Below are 20,233 nucleotides of genomic sequence, written 5' to 3'. Positions count from 1 at the left end.
GCCTGCCTCTTAAAACCCAACTGACGGCTTCACCAACGTAAAGCAGACTATGGTTAACGAGACCCAAGCAAGTGAAAAAATATAATTCGGAGTCTCGCCCTCTCTCTGCAGTGTGTTTTTCTCATTCGCCAATTTGTACTTTTAAAGCCAGAGGCAAAACTTCCAAAAGAGCAATCTTTTGTCGAAACTCACTAACTTTGTGTTCCACAACACACACAAAAATGGGATTATTGGTAATAGTTTGTGCAACTGAGCTCTAATGGTGTAGACACACTTTCTAAATCAGTGATGGGAAATGTCATTAACGTGTACCTTGCTGTTAGCATCACCATTACTCACTCATTCCCGTCTAGACGACATTGACATGCCAACTCACCTCGGGCTCAATGGAGGAGGAGGCCCACCTGCCTCAGCCCAGGTGAGGTCAGCCTGTTTTGGGAAATCCATGACAAGCTCCATTGCTTCTATTAACAGTATATGGTAGGAGTTAACTATCAACAGAAAGAAAACAACCTCTGTCATTTGAGCTTTGAGTTCATTCCTGAACTGTAAAAGGTCTGTTTAGCTTTAAAAAAAAAAAAGGAGCTGTACTGACAGATGTGTGGAAGTGTAAAGAAAGCAATCCTGCACAGACCACCACAGTCCCCTCAACACACACACACACATAGCCAGACACCTCCACAAATATGCCCCTCCACAGAAATACACAGACACCTCAGCAAACACAGTCTGCAAAGTACGCAAACATTTGTGTGTTGCACATTGCCCCCTCAGGATCTGCTAAACTAAACAAGAATTGAAGAAGTACAAGTGTGTCTCAGGTTTTGCAGACACACTTGTGTTAGGATATTCTGTTTTGACACCACTACTAGAAATTGTACTCTGGCCTCCCTATCAGCCATGCCAACATGAGCACAGCAAGGCCGGGAAGGTTAGATTCAAAGGGGGAGATGGTGAAGGAAGGGCAGAGCAGCTGTGGATGATGAGTGGTCTGCTGTAGTTGCTGAATGAAGCTTGGGTCACAGTTCACACCCAGACAATGATTCTACTAGTGGCTAACAGGAGGGATATAATAGCATTTCTTCTTCATTGGTAGGCAGGTGATGGTGCTGGGACTGTTAAGTGAAATCTCTCCTGCGAAGACAGACAAGTATTGAGATTACAGCCCTGTCGCCAAACACAAATGTTGATATTAAACGATTACCTGTAAAACCTTCAATTATGTTCAGTTTGTTTTCAAATTATTTTTTGGTTAAAGAAAGGAGAAGTTTGCGGTTGTGGAAAATAAACTATGGTTTAGTTGTTAAGGTTTTGCAACACTTGGTTAAGAATAGTGAAAGATTGTGCTGGCTGTTAATTAAAGGACAACTGCTAATTGTAAGTCTGTGACAGGAAACAAACTCCAGTCTCCATAATACATGTCCATTCACTAACTCAACCTCCATTCCCTTCCAAATCGTCCTGAACATAATTTATATTTGGGTCTTAAACATATTCAATCTTAAATTTGGGGTAAGCTTGTTCATACAGCACAACAAAATAGACTTAAAAATTATGTAAAATTCTCTGACATAGTGCTGAAGTGGTTCAAGTCTTATCTCCAGGAGTTTTTTATTTAACATTTACCAGCTAACATTAAACTAGATAATTAAAAACAAACAAGTCATCATTCAATGTAAAAGGCTATGATATTGAAACCATAGTTCAATAAGCGCAGGCAAAGCCTTCTACCGGACTCTATGGGTAAAACACTCCTCCAATCACAAGCAGACATTCAACTAATGAAAATCCATGTAGCCGATCAATCAGGACATGCCTACCCAAACACATGCAGACCCCACAGTATATTATGCAGCTCACACCGCTGTCTGCCATCTAAAGTTCCACAGACTACAAACCATCCAAAACAAAGCAATAAAAATGGCATACAGACTCCCACAGTACATCAGCACCCAATATATCCACAGTGTCTCCAAACTCAAAACCATCCAAGAGAGACAACACAGCAATGACGCAGCTAATCCCCAAAGGACAATGGGCCACGAAACACCTCCAATCCAATCCTTTAAATCCTCTAAAACAAACTCCCATAACCCTTAAAACTAATCAAAATCAAAATCCCACCACTTACATTTACATTACAATTACATTTTCTATTTTTTACCAATTTATTTATCTATCTAATACTATTTATTTTTTAATCCTATGTTACAACCTGACAGCTTCATTTTCTGTGGTTCGACTTCCAATCTGGATAGTACATCCTTCAGTGTAGGCAGGATCTCAGCTGATCGTCATAGGGACGAACCGTGAAACTGCTGTGATATGATCTTCAAGGTGACACTTGCTGTATTCCTTCATCACCAACCATCAGAGGAACGTCTGCACTTCGTCAGTTATACAGCATAGCGTGTGTAGCATGTAGCTTTGTTTTGCTGACTTCCACTGGGGTCCAATCTTGGTTGATTGAATCTAAATAATTGCAGTCGCTGTTGATGGTAGTTTGGCTTTTAAAAATGGCGGGTTCGTGTGACGATTTGCAATGACCAATTAGTGGTCTGCAGTGTTATAACTCAACCTTCAGCAAGTGATTTGAGTAAAGCTGTGTTGTATATGCAGTGGACATGCAGCATTGAGTCAAAGAAAAAAATATTTATTGTTTTCAACTGAACAGGGGGTCAGTTCCCACACATTTAAACCTTTATGGACTTTTCACACTTCGTTGTCACCTTTCCTTGACACCTCACTGACAGTCTTAATAGACAAAATTATTTTATATTTCTCATTCCTGAAATAAACTGTGTTCGTTGGCTACCTGGACACTAGAATGGAAAAATAAATAGAAATTTATGGGGGGATTTGGAAAAAAAAAGGTCAGCAGAAGTAGAATAATTGTGATTTGTAGTGAGTTGGCTAAAACACACAAAACAAATACTGTTTAGGCAAATAGTGTTCAGGCAAATGGATAGTGGAGGCAGTTACATAACAGCAGAATCATCAAAGAATAATTTCACGTGGGTGAGGATATCATACCACCTGGTATTGAATTATCTTTCCTTTTTTTCCCAAAGGCACCGTCCCACCCACTTCTCTTTCCTCTCCACTACCTTTTTTGGTCTCAGTCTGAAAGCATCCATTTGGCTCCATGTGAGACTGACAGCAGCCCTCCTCACACCATTTGCCACTGTGCTGTTTTCTGAGGGAAATGTTTTACAGACTGTGCCGCAGCGAGCCAAACACTATAACCACTGCTACTTGAGTGTGACTGTTAACGGTCTACTGGAGAGAATCTTTGACATCTCAGACTGACAGCCAAATATAGCACACTTATTGTAATAATTATTTCAGGGTCATATAGTTAAGGGTATAACAATAGTCCCAGTTGGTTGTGACTCACATGTATGGCAATGCAGCACAAAAAAAACACATAACCAAGCTGTGAGAAAATGACTCACAGTCTGTAGATGGGCACACTGACAGACCATATTACATTATTTCCCAGCAGAATAGTTGTCTGCATGGAGAAAACATTAAGAATGGACTGAAAGGGGTTTACCAGTTAAATCAAAGTAGGCGCACCATTATGGCAACCACTGCAAGGGGAGCCTATAAAAAATACCCCTGCACTCTTGGAAACAAAATGATCTTGTATTAAATCCAAAGTTGTCATATGACTTACTACTTCATTACTCAGTCTTGCCAGTAACAGGATTCTCTGATTTTTGCCATGCTTACAAGAAAAAGTAACAAGCGAGAGGATAATAAAGTGGCCAAAAATCCCACAGGACCAAACCTCAATCAAACCTTCTTAAAAAACATTGTCCCCTGTTTCAAATACACATTTGCTGACTTAGTGGTTATTTCTCAGACATTCAACTCTCAACTCTGGGGAAAGTTGTCACGTCTTGCAGCTTTGAAGCCCATTAAACAGATGATGGTAGAAGAAACTAGTATGATATCATCACAGTGTGCATGTGCATGCATGTGTGTTTGTGCATGACAATTTATGTGTTTGATGTCTCTCTCCCTTTCTAATTTGCTAAAGTCACACAGCTCATCCTCCCCTGAAGGGGATGACATCAGAAACCACAAAGGTGAAAATTTGGAACATCATGTTTACACATTATAGCGGCTTATGTGACCTGCTGTTCATCTGGCTCACTGGAGACTGTGACGCAACAGAAGTGCACGTACAGGTGGGTTAAGGGATATATCAGTGATTTACCACCTTTTAATACCTACCCTTATGGAATACTGTGTGGATACTGTATATCAGTTTGAACTCAAGTTGAACCAAACATTGCAGAAGTGATGGACTACTGTAAATCTCTGCTCGCAGGTCTACCAGCCAAAACCATCCAGAGGTTACAATATGCCCAAAACAGTGCCGCCCGGGTTCTCACAGGAACACATCACCCCAGTCCTCCACTCCCTCCACTGGCTTCCCATAAAACAACGCATCACTTTCAAAGTACTTCTAGTATTCAAGGCCATAAGCTGTACCGGTCCAACCTACCTCCTGGACCTCCTCACCCCTCAATCCACATCCAAGACACTTAGGTCAGGCAATTCCAACATCCTTGCGGTTCCCCGGACAAAGCTGGCAACCATGGGAGATCGTGCCTTCTCTTCGCTGGGGCCACGCCTGTGGAATAAGCTCCCGGAGAAGATCAGGGCCTTAGACTCCCTCACCACTTTTAAATCTAATCTTAAAACTCACCTGTTCCTCTCTGCCTTCCCCTAAGGTCTTGGCTTTGTGTAGTTTAGATTGCTTGTTTTGGGTGGTTGTTCAGTTTTAATATATATATTATTAGATTTCATTATGATTAAATTAAATCATTTATTGATTATTGTGATTGTTTTACCCTGTGCAGCACCTTGAGATTTCTTTGTATTTTAAAGTGTGCTATATAAATAAAATCCATTATTATTATTATTATTATTATTATTATTATTATTATTATTATTATTATTAAGTGGATAACAGACCTTTAGACGCAGAAGTATTTAAACCTTATACAGTACAATCTCAATAGGACTTCTGCTGAATATGTGACAATGACATTGAGATGAATTGTGAAAGTGTGTGTTTGTTGTGGAGACGATTCGGTCAGTGGTGAGTGTCTTCAAGTAAAAAGAGGATGTCTGGACATGTCTGAGGTGAGGTCACTGAGGAGACGTCGCATTGCCTAATAATTTAGGAAACTTTTTGAAAATTGGAAGTAAAACTTTTAAAAATAATTTTCTCAGTGGAAAAAAATATAAAAAACTGCTGACATAAAAAAACATAAGCTCCAAGGTTGGTATAAAAAAAGTGACAAAAGTGACTAAGATATATGTATATCAATATTTGCTTGGTCACAGATCTGGAAAAATGGTGGATGTAACAATATTAGTTGAACTGCTATGGAGATGTGCCAGTTGTGGCATACTCACTTGGTCTTCATTATAAAGTTAAAAAATGATTTCATCAACAGATTCTCTTTGGGACTATTTACTCCTGGTCAGTTGTGTATTACAGGTATATTGATTGTTTCACACAATGTCTATTTGCTCAAAACATTTCTGACACCCATTCTTTGCAAGCAAATCAAGCATGTTGCCCTTTTCAACATACAGAAGAATGGTGACTGAGCAACCCTTTCTGCAAACTTGTATAATCCAAGTTTGTCTCCATATGCCTCATACTCCAGATAGAGTTGTTTTGACAGCGAGCTGTTTGAATTTGGAAAATCTGACATCACACATGAGTGTCTTTAAGGACATGTTTATGATGTTTAATCCACAGCAGTAGGAATGTGTCCAATCAATATGATTTCAGAGCATACAGGAAGGCAATCCAGGCACTCCAAAATCTTTGAATTTATACCGATACACTTTTTGCAAAAGTTGAGTGCAGAGGCCAAGCATTTATTTCTCTCTCCTATGATTTCATAGATATTTATCTTTTTTTAGCCTGTTTCTCTCTTTGGTGGGAGGTTTTCCCTCCAAGTTGCTCTATTAACTTACTTTTGTCTTCATCGAACTTATTAACTAGTGACTTTCACAACAACAATATTTGGCAGAAATATTAGGCGTATAAAAACATCCTGTACTGACATTTAAATTCACTTTTCCAACCGTCTGCATCACAGGAAATAGGAGAAGACAAATCCAGCAAACTTCACTTCCCACCAATATTTTTTTTCAAAATGCTAAGGCTTCCCCAGAGTTAAAATGTGCATAATTCCAGCTGAATTAAGGAATAATAAACTTCATGCAGATAATACCGATTTAAAAAATCTTCTTTTCCATGCTTTCCAAATCCACTATGCATACCACTGCTATTCTGAGAAGTCAGATGTTAAATATGAAATGGAAAGCTACTTTCTGTCTAGTGTGAGTGTGTGTGTGCGTGTATGAACAGGAGTAGAGTTCATTATTGACTTAAACAACACTGACCCAGACGGTGAGTCCCTAAAGACCCGACCAATGAAAACAGCACCTCTCTTTTGTGGTTGAGTTCAACACAGACCTCTTCCCTGTGCAAATGCAGCCAGTCTGACTGCACGTCACAAACTCGCACACACCCACTCGCTTCATCTCAGCAGGCCCTCTGCTGTGGTGGAAACTCTGTGGACAGTGACATCATCATTCCCAGACCACTGGGTAACATTACAGGGAAAAGTGGAAATGTAGTCCTTGGCAACGAGGAACATCACAACACCGCGGCACCTTGTTACTGTCATTACTGACCATGATCACGGAAGCAAAGGCTCTGTGGAGAAACAATGTGTAGATGGCCACAGAAGGACACACTCCACAAAGCATAGAGGAGCAAAAACAACGCTCTGGGGAGACAAAGTGAGCTAATTTATTCTGATAAATCCTCTCTGCTTTTAGAAAAAATCTTGCTTAATGATAAAAACATGGAATGGATCACCACTGATGCTTGAATTACATGGACAGCCACAGACAGCGGTTATGTACTTGTTCACTATCACCTCCTTCCCTAACATCATTTGTCTCTTCAATATCTCAAGAGTCACTTTTAAACAAACACTCAGGAGGGCAGGCTATTCCCTCATATGTTTATCTGGGCTGAGGAAGATAAGAGCTTCTCGTAAATTCTTGTGCTTATTTGCACCAGACTTTCTCTTGCGGATTGGAAGCATATGGTTGCATAACATGGACAAAGAGGGCAAATATGAGAGATGACTTCACATAATTATAAGAAATGGTGGGTCGGTAGACTCCCCTTTGGACCACAGCTTTGGATTCTGGCCACCAGCCTTCCCTGCAGACCCAGAGCTCCTTAGCACATGACTGAAAAACAAATGGAGTGTTAGTCAATGTTTCCTTTTCCCAGGAATCAGCAATTTAACACAGTTTGACACAATCCAGAGGACAAAGAGTTCCCCATCCACACTGCTGCATCAAACAAACGTCTGTAGAGAATGATTTATCACTAAATCGCTTCTAATAACTTTATTAATCTTTCAAGATACGCAAGTTGGCAAAAAACATGCAGCAAGCAAATGAGTGGAAGAAAAACAAGGGATCTGAAAAGTAATAGCAGAATTAAACTAAATAATGTATAGTTACAAATTCATCCACAGGTTAATCCCCTCAATTCTGTGTCAATATAACTCTGTTAAATGAATATGGCTTAAAAAAGTCAACAAAGAACCTCACACTGAAAGCAGTTGCAGAAACACCAGATGTATCGAATATCAAACATGCTGGCCCTGATTTACTTGCTGAAGTCAAACATTAGTCCTACATTGTGACAATTAGTTCAGATGCACACACAGATGATTACACAGAACAAATAGACACTGTGTTTTTTTGTGTGCTCTGACAGAAGAGTTTTCTCGGCAGAGCAGAGGCAGAGTCAGCTTTGAGTCCAGAGAACAGAGTGAATCTATGAATCGTTTACGTGCTGTGACTTTAACTCCCTCTGACAGGGAAATGGTCTACTGTTACTGTACACTGCTTTACTAAATACAGAGCAGAGGCTCCCATAACTTGTTTGAGGAAAATGAAAGAGGGACTACTTTTCAGCTTCAGAGAATGTGTAGCACCTATATGCACAGTTTTCATATTAATTATGTTTTCTTGGTGATGTGTATTTAATATATTCATATCGCCACACACACTCTCCTTCCTTATCATGTTGTTACACACGTCCTGCCATACTTACTTTATAATATATTCTGCCTGGCAACAGAGCTCCATTTTATCCACATGCTTTCATTCACCCCTTTTACGGAGCAAAATACAGTCAGAACCACATATATTCTTGACGTCTAAATGTGGTTGTACTGGCATGCTAGAGGCAGCAAGACTACTTTGTCATCTCTGCCATTCATTTATTTATATTTTTCAAATGGGTTTTTGTTGTATGTGGCCTGCTAGTTCTGCAGACGATTACTGATTTTTCAAACTATAAACCAAGTCCCCTGTCTGGTTCTTAGTTTGATTCAGAGCTGTTTACAAATGCAGTCCACATTCCACGTTTCAGAGATGTCATGCCCCCTCTTACAGTAGCAGGCACCATTTTTCACATGTTGTATACATTAGTATTATCCAGAAAACACTGCAGGTATGAACCGCCCTCCAGCCCTGCACTAAACTAAAGCAGAGATAGCGTATCTGTTTATTCTTTGGCTGAACAGATGTGTTGAGAGAGTGAAGATCCTGCAGGTTAAAGGCACTCTGACTGATGGGAAAGGGTACACAAGAGGGGAGTCAGACTCTAAGATGATATAACACAGCTGTCTGGAAGATTGCGTTACACTAAAAGACCCAAACAGTCCACATAACTTTGCTTGGTTACATTTAATGGGCACTGAGGAAAGGTGAAATACAGTTGGGATGGAGAAATTGTTCCATGGAGACAGGGAGAAAGCAGATCTGGATTAAGTGTTTATAACCCCTAAGAGATGCTCCTCCAGATGTGCAGAGTGCACCATAAAAACACGTATGCAGCCCGGTATCCAGACTACCTTCATCCAAATTAGTTCGTAGAACAAAGTGAGAAGGTCAATCTCGCCTGAAGTTAAGTTTAGCAGCTGTTCTGGAGCTTTCGATCAGATAAAATTATATTCTTCAACAGATAGTTTGCCATTTGTCATGTAGAAATAGAGGTTCAAATTCCCATGTTTATTTTAACAAAACTGATTACGTTACCACGTTAGCAGCTCTGTTAGCGTGTACTTAGGCACAGTGGTGCTTCTAGCTAAATACTCACAATGATAACGTGGGTTTGCTAAAACATTTCACTCCACACCATAACCTCATGGTGGGCGCTAGTGGAAAAGTCAGTAAAATTCATCCTCTGAGTAATATAAATGTCTGTAATAAAAATGTCATGGCAAACAATCCATTAGTCGTCAAGATATTTCAGTCCTGACCAATGTGCTGGACAGGCCAAGTGACGACAAATAACACCATCTGCTGGTGAAGATCCTGTGATATGAGCGATAGCTCCAGAACCTAATAAATGGACCATGACAGGAGATTGTTTCAGCTGCTTCCAAAGTCAAGATCCCAAAGACAAGAATGAACTCTGTTCAAAGCACACTGTGCCACATTGCCTCATTCCACAACAATCTGACTTTCAAGCACAAACACAACATTTGACTTATTAGCATTTTTTTTTTTTCTTGCTGACTGATCATCTGTGAGAACAAGCACTTAAAAAGCCTATCAACTCTGTCATCCTCTGGCTCCCGTCCACTGAGGCGGGGCTGTGTGTTGTGTACTTGGCCGTGGCCTCATGGGAGCAATCTGTCCTCTTAAACCACCCCAAACAGCATCGTCGTTTATTAAATCCCCCTTCTTGTTTATAGCCTCCCCCTTTAACTCATCTGTTGGAAGTGGTTCACCAAGAGAGCAAAGCACGGAGCAAAACACTCAAAATGGGTGTTACGTCCAGTCAAAGCTCAAAGTATCAGCTGGCAATATTTGCACTCACAACCATTGAGTGGCAGTAAACTTCCAGACTTATGTAAGGAGAAGAAAGCATAGTTGAGGCTTATCTTATCCGACTTTCAGAAAGAGACCCAGAACATGAAAAGCTGGTTCAGACTTGTGTGCTGCACCAAAGTTTTCTGAAAGGAAAAGTCTCTTTTCATGTCCCTAGAAAGATTACATTGTGTTGTTGTTGCAGTCCAATACAGCTTCTATGCAGGACGCATGCTGGTATCATTTGAGCTTGTAATCTCAGTGAGACATCGCCTGACATTCTCAGCAGGATAAACCATGTCTGAAAATGTCTCCATGATTTCAACTGGCCAGAATGAAAATGCTTTCATGATGATTCAACACTTTAAACACACAATGGATGTGACACGTGAGTGCACAGACCATTCTGTGTCCATAGACAAAGGCTTTATATGGCCTTTTTAGAGCTGCCTGGTCTTTGGAGGTAAGTTCTAAAACATCCATTTCTGTATATGAAAATATGACAATGTTGCCTTTTCATCTACCTTAACTGCAAGGACATCATCATTGTAACTTACACATGAAGCCTAACATATATAGTTTCAGATACATGTTAGATTCACAAACTTTCCTATTAGCTGCACAAAAAAGATGGTTTCTTCTCTTGGCTCCAAATGATAACACATGTGGTTACTTATTGCCCCTCCTCCCATTTTTTGGGGCATTACAATTATCCATTCTTGGTCCATCGTACATGGAGTAAGTTTGATGTGAAAACTTTAAAGTTCTAGTGCACAAACACTGAGAATGGACTTTTCAGTGGATATCCTGTGACACATTGTGAAACTTTTGAGGCTAAAACTATTTGTATTTTTAGAGATTCTGGATTTCTTAGTAATAGAGAAGGAGGGGAGGATGTAAATTTAACTTTTTTGTGGAAAAACAGATTGCTGTTTTTAATTTCTATATGTCTCCTTAAAAACACCATTACTGTACAGGCTTTACCATTTTCATATATGCTTCTATATACTTTTTAGATTAAGATTTTACATAAAGAAAACACCACACAACTAGCTACAACATAAAAATTCTGTCATTTTAACACAATGTCACAATATAACATACTGCAAAAGGGTATAACGTTATGCAAAAAAGTATCATTGTACTCTTGATACCTTTCCTGATAATATTTTGTGATTGAATGCAGCTTATTGATAATAAAAAAATGTATGTGAAGCAGAAGAAGCTATCCTATAGCCACTATCAATCAACATTAGGCTTACAACCTGATCTATTTACTAAGAGAATTCAAACATTTTAAATGTCTTCAATGTCGTAAATCACTCCCTAAAAAACATCTGGATTGCCAGCTCTTTAATACACTACAGTGTTGATACAACCTGGTCAGCTGTAGGATACATGATATATCTTGGAATTTCCCCTTTTCTGAAAATGATTACCCAACTTTTCGGTTATGTATCTACATTATGTACTATGCTGGGGCCCACTTTGTCATTCTCACATGGCCTCAAGAAATGTGTTTCATTTCATAGCCCTACATTCTCCCATTTTTCAGAATGTGCTCAGAGAAAGCTAATTTCCCCCTGTGAGGGTTGCACAGATTTTAAAAGATGATGTAACCTGAAGACCCTTCAGGTCTATTTAATGGCAGGGGGCCACATCTGTCATAACTCTCTGTCTAGTTAGTATATACTGTGCAGGGTGGAGATAGACCATATGCTCCCTGTTCTCTGCTACCACTGGAGATGCTGCAATATGAGCTGCATCTCTGGCTGACATCTTGTGATCCCATTATGGAGACTTCTTTTTCCCTTCAGACTGTTATAAACTAAGAGGGATGTAGGCTGTTGGGCCCAGCTCCCACTATGTGAATAAGACTACTCTCACAAGAACACACCTCAGACCAGTACCCAGAATTAAGGAGAATATATTGTATGTGTCAGGTTAAGGTGTTCTGGCTCAAAAACTTTGACATCCGTACATTAGAGTCGAACTAACGCATAACTACACAGAAATAAAGGAAATGATCACTCTGAATCCTGCTGATCAGGTTTTTTGTTTTTCCAAACAGGGCAAAAGATTATCATCCCTCGTCATCCGATTCCTTATAAATAACTTTGACAACATCTGCAACAAATAAAGGGGAAGTAATACCAACTTTCTTTAGACTCGGACTGTTTAGGAATAAGCATGGTGTCAAACAGCGCTGTAATAGTGGAGCAATAAGGGTTTACAGTGGAAGTTTGTTGTTCAATATTTTAGCAAAGAATCAGTGTTTTTTTTGCCACTGAAGTATGCCGCGTCAACTGTTAGACCACAAAATGGTTAAATAATCCCCCAAAATCTCTTGTTAATGATGTTTTATCCATGGACTGAAGTAAAATTTTAAGTGACATCAACTTCAAATGAATTGAACTTCCCTGTTTGAGAATGAAACAGTTATCTTCATCTTGATGACAACTTCTAGATTTTGTCCATGTAACTTGCAGCTCTTGCACCATCCAGTGTTTAGGATGGGTAGTGGAGTAATCTATCAATATGATGCGTTACTGATGCAGCTTTTCTATTCCACCTTTAAATAGCTTTTCTTACATGATTCAATCATGTATGTAACTAAATACAACCAAAAAAATGTTAAGAATTGTATCCAGATTAAACCCCAAAAAGGTAGATAAAAAAAAAAAAACTGCTATCTGTTAATGATGCATTCGTCTAAAATGTAAAAAAGGAGAAAATACAATACAATATTTTGATTCAAGCAGAAAAGGTTATGTGCACTGACAGAATTATGCAACATACTGTTTGGATAGTAAAATAAGATACCACCCATGCCAAAGTCTTCATTTCATACATACATTTATTTTATATAAAAGGGAAAACAAGGGTCGCAATATTAACAGTTATACACACAGTCCCATCACTGGAAAACTACGGTATCCAACATGGCAGCTAGGCACTGAACAATGTTGGATGTCATTAAAACGTCTACGTGCTCCTCCAAGTGCCTCTTGGGATCCTGCAAGAAGGAGAGAATATTAGGACAAACACCAACAATGAGATGTCATTTGTGATGAAGATATTTCATTTTTGAAAAGTCTTTGGTTTTTAAATGACAAAGTCACTTGAGCTCCGCTTTCATAAAGTCTCTGCTGGTACCAACATGTCTGCACAAACCGACTGTAATCCAATGCTCTCTCACTGACCTATTCAACTGTAATCAACAAACATGGACCTTGATGTAGCAATTTATTACAAAAAAAAGAAAATAATTTCTCTGTTACCTGTTTTCCAACATTCTTGATTGCCAGCTGCTCTGGGGTCATTTTGTCCTCCTCCTCAACAGCCTGAGATAGAAACACGACAGTGTCTTAATATTGCAGAGGAGCACACCAGGAGCATTCCATGCTTGCATACATGTAATTATTTTTGCAGTTTTTGCTCTGCAGTAATACTGAATATCATTTGGGGCATCGTAAGACTCCTAGAAGGGAGAACCATCATGCATGTGGGCAGCAGTTCAGCACCAACAAAATCCCTCAATCTTTGTATCAAGTTTGAGTATGAGTTTTTTTTAAAGGACTGCACACTTTTTTGTTGGAACGAGTTACGTGACACTTTAGTTTGCAATTCAAGTAATCAGTTATTTAGTTACATTTTCAAAAAGGCAATCCAATACAACAAAATAACAGTGAAATGCAAATTGTGCCTGGGGGAAAACGTTATGCATCCGTCAACTGCACAGAACTAGACAACACAGCACAGCTCCACAACACTGGTGGGAGGTGAAGAGCATCGAGGAGGAGAACGGTGCCACAGCTCCAAAACAGCAACAGCTGTCAGATTAAATCAACGAGCTTGTAGGTGGTTATGTGGTGGACAAGATTCTACCTATATTAAAATCCTTATGATGCATAACATAAAGGAAACAATGCCCGACATAAAAAAAACATTTGCTAGCTACCTCGACATAATAAAGAGCTGTAAAGGGGAAATAGCGACATTCCTGCCTGCCATGATTACTTTTTTTTTACAGCACTGGTGAATACTAAGAATACTCAAATACTTTATTATTATTAAAAAACAAAAAAAGGTTATAAAATGTATGTAAACATTTTAAACCAAATGTACTATACACATGAAATAATGCACAATGGAACAGTTTTCCTTCTTGTGCTGTTTTTAAAAAGACCATTTCAGTTTTCTAATAATATGAATAAAATGTGCTTTCCAGATAAATGTAAGATTGTTGGATGAGGTCTAATAGAAGTACCTTATTGTAGTTCTTAGCCAGCTCCAGCATTTCCTTGACGATGGTCTCATTGAGTTTGCAGTGCTCACTGTAGTCCTGCAGGGTCAGGCCCTCCATCCAGCTCTTCTTGTGCAGGTTCAACAGCATCTGAAGAACATTAAGCATTAGTTTTATGTTCTATTTCTAAAATGAAATGAAAATAAATCTAGAAATGTATGCTCAAACCTTTTGCTCCAGCTCGTTTTTCCTGTAATTGATGGTGATGGAGTAGTAGTGTCTGTTAAGTCCATGAATCAGAGCCTGAAAACATGAGAAACCCAATATTAAATACATGAAGACATAACATCCATTTACAGCTGCTGAGAGAAAGCTGCCTAACATTATAATTAATATTCCACTACTTTATTGTGATTTGATCCTTTTCTGATCTTTGAACAGAGTGCTTTGTACAATTCGTTACCTGAATTGAAGGCTTGTTGAGATGACCCAAGTTGGATGTGGTTTGTCTTGGTTCATGACCCAACACCATCATGTTGGCATTGATCAATCGGAAGGCATCAATAACAACCTGTAGAAGGAAAGGCCACACATGAAACCAGTATACTGAATAGAAAGTTATTTCTAAATGTGTATAACGCAAATAAAATGCAAGCTAATGAGTAACAAGGTTCCTCTGCAGCAGGCATACGTCTTTACCTTTCCTTTGACGCTCTGAATGGGATCAACCACCACTGCGACGGCTCGCTCTGACAGGGCCTCGAAGCTCTGCTGGGTGTTGATGTCCACGCCAGACAACCAACAGCCAAAACCAGGGTGACTGTGGTACCACCCCACCACCATCTCTGGTCTGATGAGCAACATGGGTAAAAAGACAGCACACACGTGTTGAGGGTATCCCCAAAAAAAGTATTGATATTATCTTGAAATGTGTCATCTCGACATCAAAGGGAGGTTTTAATTAACTTGCTTATCACTGGATTTACACTTCAACGTATTCAAACAGTGACCAAGTATTTTGTGAGTATTACCTGCCGGTTTGCTTCAGCATGTCCAACATCTTGGCCTGGAAAACAGGGTCCACTGCTTCAACACTCACACCCTGTGAGGTAGAAAATATTAATTCAGTAATGAGGAATTAAGGCAGATTTTAGCAACATATACTTCCTTGTAAAATTGACAAAATCTGCATATACACAAGGCATTTACTACACATAAGACAGCGATAAGTTAGCTTTAATAATAGAGATATCGGGGGCATAATCTTGACATGAGGGTAAATACATACGGTTCCTGACTGGGGCATGGCAAACACATCAATCACTCGCACTGTGTAGTCATCAACAAATTCTCCCAGCATCAATCCCATGACCTCCATTGGTACACCAGCACGCCCATGCTTCAACATCTAATGGAAGAGCAGATACGAGAGCAAGAAGTCACAAACGTATTCTTTTAAATACAAATCTGATTTTAGCCACTATAAAATGTTGAGTGCAAACGATGTTTGATCACCTTGAGCAGGGCCAGAGAGGAGATGTAAACCTGCTCTGCTGTGTCCACAGCAGGTGCATCTGTTGGGGGGCCCTGAGGAGTCAAAGCAGAGTTTATCAGTTCAGGCCTCTACAATACAGTAGTTACTCAGATCAACCACTGCAATCCAACTATTGTTTAGAACCTGAATGCATTTAATATATAATGGGTCATTACTTTGTATCATTTAATCCTGTGGTACCCTTTATTCAGACTTGGGGCTTGACATGTGATTTGTGTGTCAAGATGTGAGACTGCACTGGGACTTCTAATCAAATAATTAGGTTAAAATTAGTTTGCAATACTGGGCACATTATTGATTCAATCAAGGATTTTACCAGTGTTACAGGCAGAAGGCTTTTCAGTTTAGCTCAGCTATTTCTAAAATCATATGTAATAGTTTTAAACTTATAAACATTGATATATTCAAGTTTAGATGTAATGTTAGGATATAGAAGTTGAAAATGGTTTGGTTTAGGTTAAGGATGGGTGAATCTGGGAGGGATTTTCATTTCTGCCTGTAGTTCTGCTGGGAACCATAAGAAACATTTCAAACTTTGTTTTACCTGGCCAAGCCCTGGCATCCCACCTCCGAGTCTCAGCAGCCGGTCCATGTCAAGTCTGATGAGAGAAAAAAACAAAACAATAAAGTCATTAGTTTGCCTTTAAACTACACAGCTCTACTATTAGAAAGATACATTTGATTTTAAGTCCTTTATTAAGATCAGAAAAAGATTAGTAAGAGAGCATTTTCGGACAAATTCCCTACCAGGATTTCAAAAATGTATTCGTATTAGTTTGTTTCTGCACTTTTGCTCTGGTTTCTGCTCTTAGATGCTTGTTTAAGAAAGGAGATGCACTTATGACTTCTGATGACTAGTAGTTCTCTTGAATACCTATGTTGAATACACTTATTGTAAGTCGCTTTGGATAAAAGCGTCTGCTAAATGACTGTAATGTAATGTAATATTTGGGTTAAATCAACAAAAATCTAATAAAAAGTGGACTAAATTAAATTTGTGACTTAGTAAATGAAAGGGTCTATATTTAATTTGTGTTATGTTTCCACTCTTGTCTCCCAGGCCTGAGGCAGTAGCATACATCTAAGACCTTATTGGTGTGATGTTATTTGAGAACCAGAAGAAATCCTGAATAAACTCAAGTTAGCCACCAGCTCGCTAGTTAGCCTCAGCTAGCTAAAGCCCCCATCACCACGCAAACACGTCATAATAAGCTACAAACACCCCACTCACAGTATGGGGCAGTGTGTTTAAAACAGGAGTGACTGGTCATAAACGTGTTACTGGACCCCCCCGTTCGTCCACATCAGCACCCCGGGGTGCTGGAGGCGTTAGCTCGCTGTTAGCTTCCTCACTTAGCCTTCCTTCATCAGAAACAGCCACAAAGTCTGCCCGCGGCTCTGTTTCGCGGTGTTTTATGAAAGATGTTCACCGTGGAGAAGCTCTCGGTTCACTTACCTGTCGTCAAGTGTTTCGGGTGTTTGGACAAGTCTGTGTGTTTGTGATCAGTCGAGTCAATGCCACTAGCTACAATGAATCAGCCAGAATTGTCTCTTGTGCTTCTTAGAGGCTACTTCCGGCGCACTGATGACGTGTTTTGTTGTCGCCGCTCGTGCACGTGCATGACCGAGACACAAGGGCGCGCCACAGTCAATCCATTCCTCCTGCTGCTGCTGTTACCAATACTACTACTAATATACATATATAATATACATAATAAATGTGTTCTCAGGATAAAGTCTTATGTGTCTTATGCACATAACTGATTACTGCGTATACTTGTTTTAAATGTAAAGACTTAATCTTATCTTTAGAAAAATAATACAAAAATGCTTGAAATTGTTGGGAAGAATGATTGACCATGTACTTAATGTATTATTATTACATTCTAACATTGTTTTGGCACCTTATTGATATTCATTGCAGTTTATATTTTTGTTTTATTTGCACTCTTTATATTTACTTTCCTACTTAGATAAAATAAGATAATCCTTTATTAGTCCCGCAGCGGGGAAATTTACAGGATTACAGCAGCATAGAGGATAGTGCACACAAGAGAAAAAAAACAAGATCAAAATAAGTATTATAAATAAGCAAATGAGCAATAAAAAACATTAAAGAATCCACAAAACTGAAATATTATATATACATATATACAGACAGAATAACTATTATAACTATTATTGCACAGTGTATTTGTATTGTATTGCACATATTCTTATTTTATATCACGAGTTCTGTGTTCTCCATTTATCTACAAATAGGAGCTTTTAAATGTGTAAGTTTTAATGTACAGTTTCATTTCTTTAAGCGGTGAAACATCTGCAATTTTGACATTGGGAGTATTTCAAATGGATTTTGTGTAAATGCTTTTACATTGTCGTAAAGCTAAATACAATATTTGTATTTTCATATTTACAATATTTGTTGCTGTTACAACTTCTTATAACATTTAATCCAGAGTTTCTCTTGCGGTTCTTTTCTTTGTTTGGGTTTATAACTACATATTTACTAATTTTGTTCAAAAATGCTTTAATACTTGTACCTGCTATTAAGAGTATGTCTGTATAAAATAAAACATGTTTATACACTGTACATATACAGTATATGTCTTCTACATATACCATTTTGAAATTAAAGATATACATCAATGGGGTTTTTTTTAAGACAGGAGACTTTAAATGTAATTAGGATAGTTAAGTCTTAGAATTTTGAACTTTGAATTTAGAAAAATACAGCTCTGATGAAATTTACAGCATCTATATCTCAATACTAAAAATAATTTAAATGCCTGTGATGTTTGTTTGGTGACTCATATTTCAACACGCAAGCATTTCATTATTCCCTGAGGAGCCACAAACTCTGAGCTAAACCACACCATCACTTGGCTTGTGATAAAGCTACATTGTTGGGCTCCATATATTCGAGCTAGACAGCTGCCAATCCAGCAGAACAACTCATACAATTTCATGTAACTGGTTACCACACTGCCTGGCCAGACAGGTCATCAACAAGAATTTTGAATTCCTTAATTCCTCAGTGAATGAGGAAGGGGGAGATAATCATCCACATTCCTCGGCCCCTTCTATCACCACACCCACAGGACCTATACCTCGGCACAATTCACTCCACTCAGCGGTTGTAACCAGGATGTGCTTCCTTGTGATGGGCTTAACTTTAGTTTCTATGGCTTTAAGTTCCAGACTGAGTTAACCTACATTAGCACGGTATACATTATTGTATGGTCTCTAGATTCTGTGACTTCAGTTTTTCGCTAATCTTTGTTGCATTGTTGCTTATATAGTTTGAATTCAGTTCCCCATAATAACACTTGAGCATCTTTGTACACCAATAAAGGTATGGATGTAAGCGACTACTGGATAAGAGTCAAGACGATACAGGAAACAACTTCATTCTCATTATTTTTCCTTGCGAAGTGGGCCGGGTTCATTGTTTGCTGAATCATTATTGCTGACCGGGTTATCTCATTGAATTCAGGTCTGCGTGTGATTGGTTGACAGCTTCCCAGTGGTTCAATTTGAAACCTATTCATTTTGCTGCTCCGAACAGGGAGACAGCTTCCTGATAAATCACCCAGAGAAACAATGGATATGTTGATAAATGACCCAAAAGGCTTCAGATCAATTGACCAATTGGATATTTGATTAATTTGAAACAAATCAGGTTTAAAGTAATATATATGAGAAATATAGTTTATTTACATTTAAATCCTGTATGAAATTGAACCTGTCCACAAAAGGGCAGCTAACAACACATTGGATCCAATGGGTTAACTAATCAATAACTACCAAACATGGTAGCACAGGAAATCATCTATACAAAGAGTATTGGAGCTGATTATTAAGATAGGAATGATTGGACCTCCAGCAGCTTGTAACACGACACCAGCATGAAACCTTAATCCTACCGGCAGACGAAATAAGGGAGAGAAATTTGATGCTTTAAGAGCTTCCTTGCACCCTGATGGGATTTGGATTCAGCTTTGCTTTACAAATCTCAAGCAGGGTCGCTGCTAGTGGCAAGCACTGTTTTGTGCGCTTAAGTGTTTGTGTGTGAATATAAAAAGACTTTAATTAGATAAAAGAGAGAGGGAAATGTGCACCTAGACAGATATCTCTGGGCCAAATATGTGCCTGTTCTACAAAATGTTCTACAAGAGCTGTGTATCGTTGCCGACACATTTCCCACAAAATTCCAGGCAATATATTTGGTATCTTTAGAAATATTGTGATCTCTACAAGAATTGCTTCTGTTATATGATGTTTTTGGGTTGCTGCATCGCAACATTTACTATGAACGTTCAGTCAATTAATAAAAATAGACAGAAACCGTCATATTTGCATCATTTAATATTTTTCAGGATTTATCTAGTAATATTATGTTTTAATAATTTGTCGCTTTTTAAGGTCTAAATGCTGTTTCAAATCATTGTTCACATAACCAGGAATGCATTTATGATGGAGAG

General features: G+C 38.7%; 1 protein-coding gene across 1 annotated transcript; it reads right to left on the bottom strand.

The window, feature by feature from the left end:
* Window positions 1-12,793: 12,793 nt before the first annotated feature.
* On the bottom strand, window positions 12,794-17,401 carry psmd14 (proteasome 26S subunit, non-ATPase 14). The gene is made up of 11 exons (XM_054613687.1): window positions 17,206-17,401; window positions 16,294-16,348; window positions 15,710-15,781; window positions 15,483-15,602; window positions 15,226-15,296; window positions 14,894-15,044; window positions 14,658-14,765; window positions 14,423-14,497; window positions 14,219-14,344; window positions 13,230-13,292; window positions 12,794-12,964 (listed from the first exon to the last, which is right to left on the bottom strand). Exons 2-11 carry the CDS (start codon window positions 16,339-16,341, stop codon window positions 12,866-12,868), a joined length of 933 nt encoding a protein of 310 aa, XP_054469662.1. The 5' UTR covers window positions 16,342-16,348; window positions 17,206-17,401; the 3' UTR covers window positions 12,794-12,865.
* Window positions 17,402-20,233: the final 2,832 nt, after the last annotated feature.

The sequence above is a fragment of the Anoplopoma fimbria genome, chromosome 2 (assembly GCF_027596085.1).
Source record: "Anoplopoma fimbria isolate UVic2021 breed Golden Eagle Sablefish chromosome 2, Afim_UVic_2022, whole genome shotgun sequence".
Lineage (NCBI taxonomy): Eukaryota > Metazoa > Chordata > Actinopteri > Perciformes > Anoplopomatidae > Anoplopoma > Anoplopoma fimbria.
This window is presented reverse-complemented; position numbering and strand designations above follow the sequence as displayed.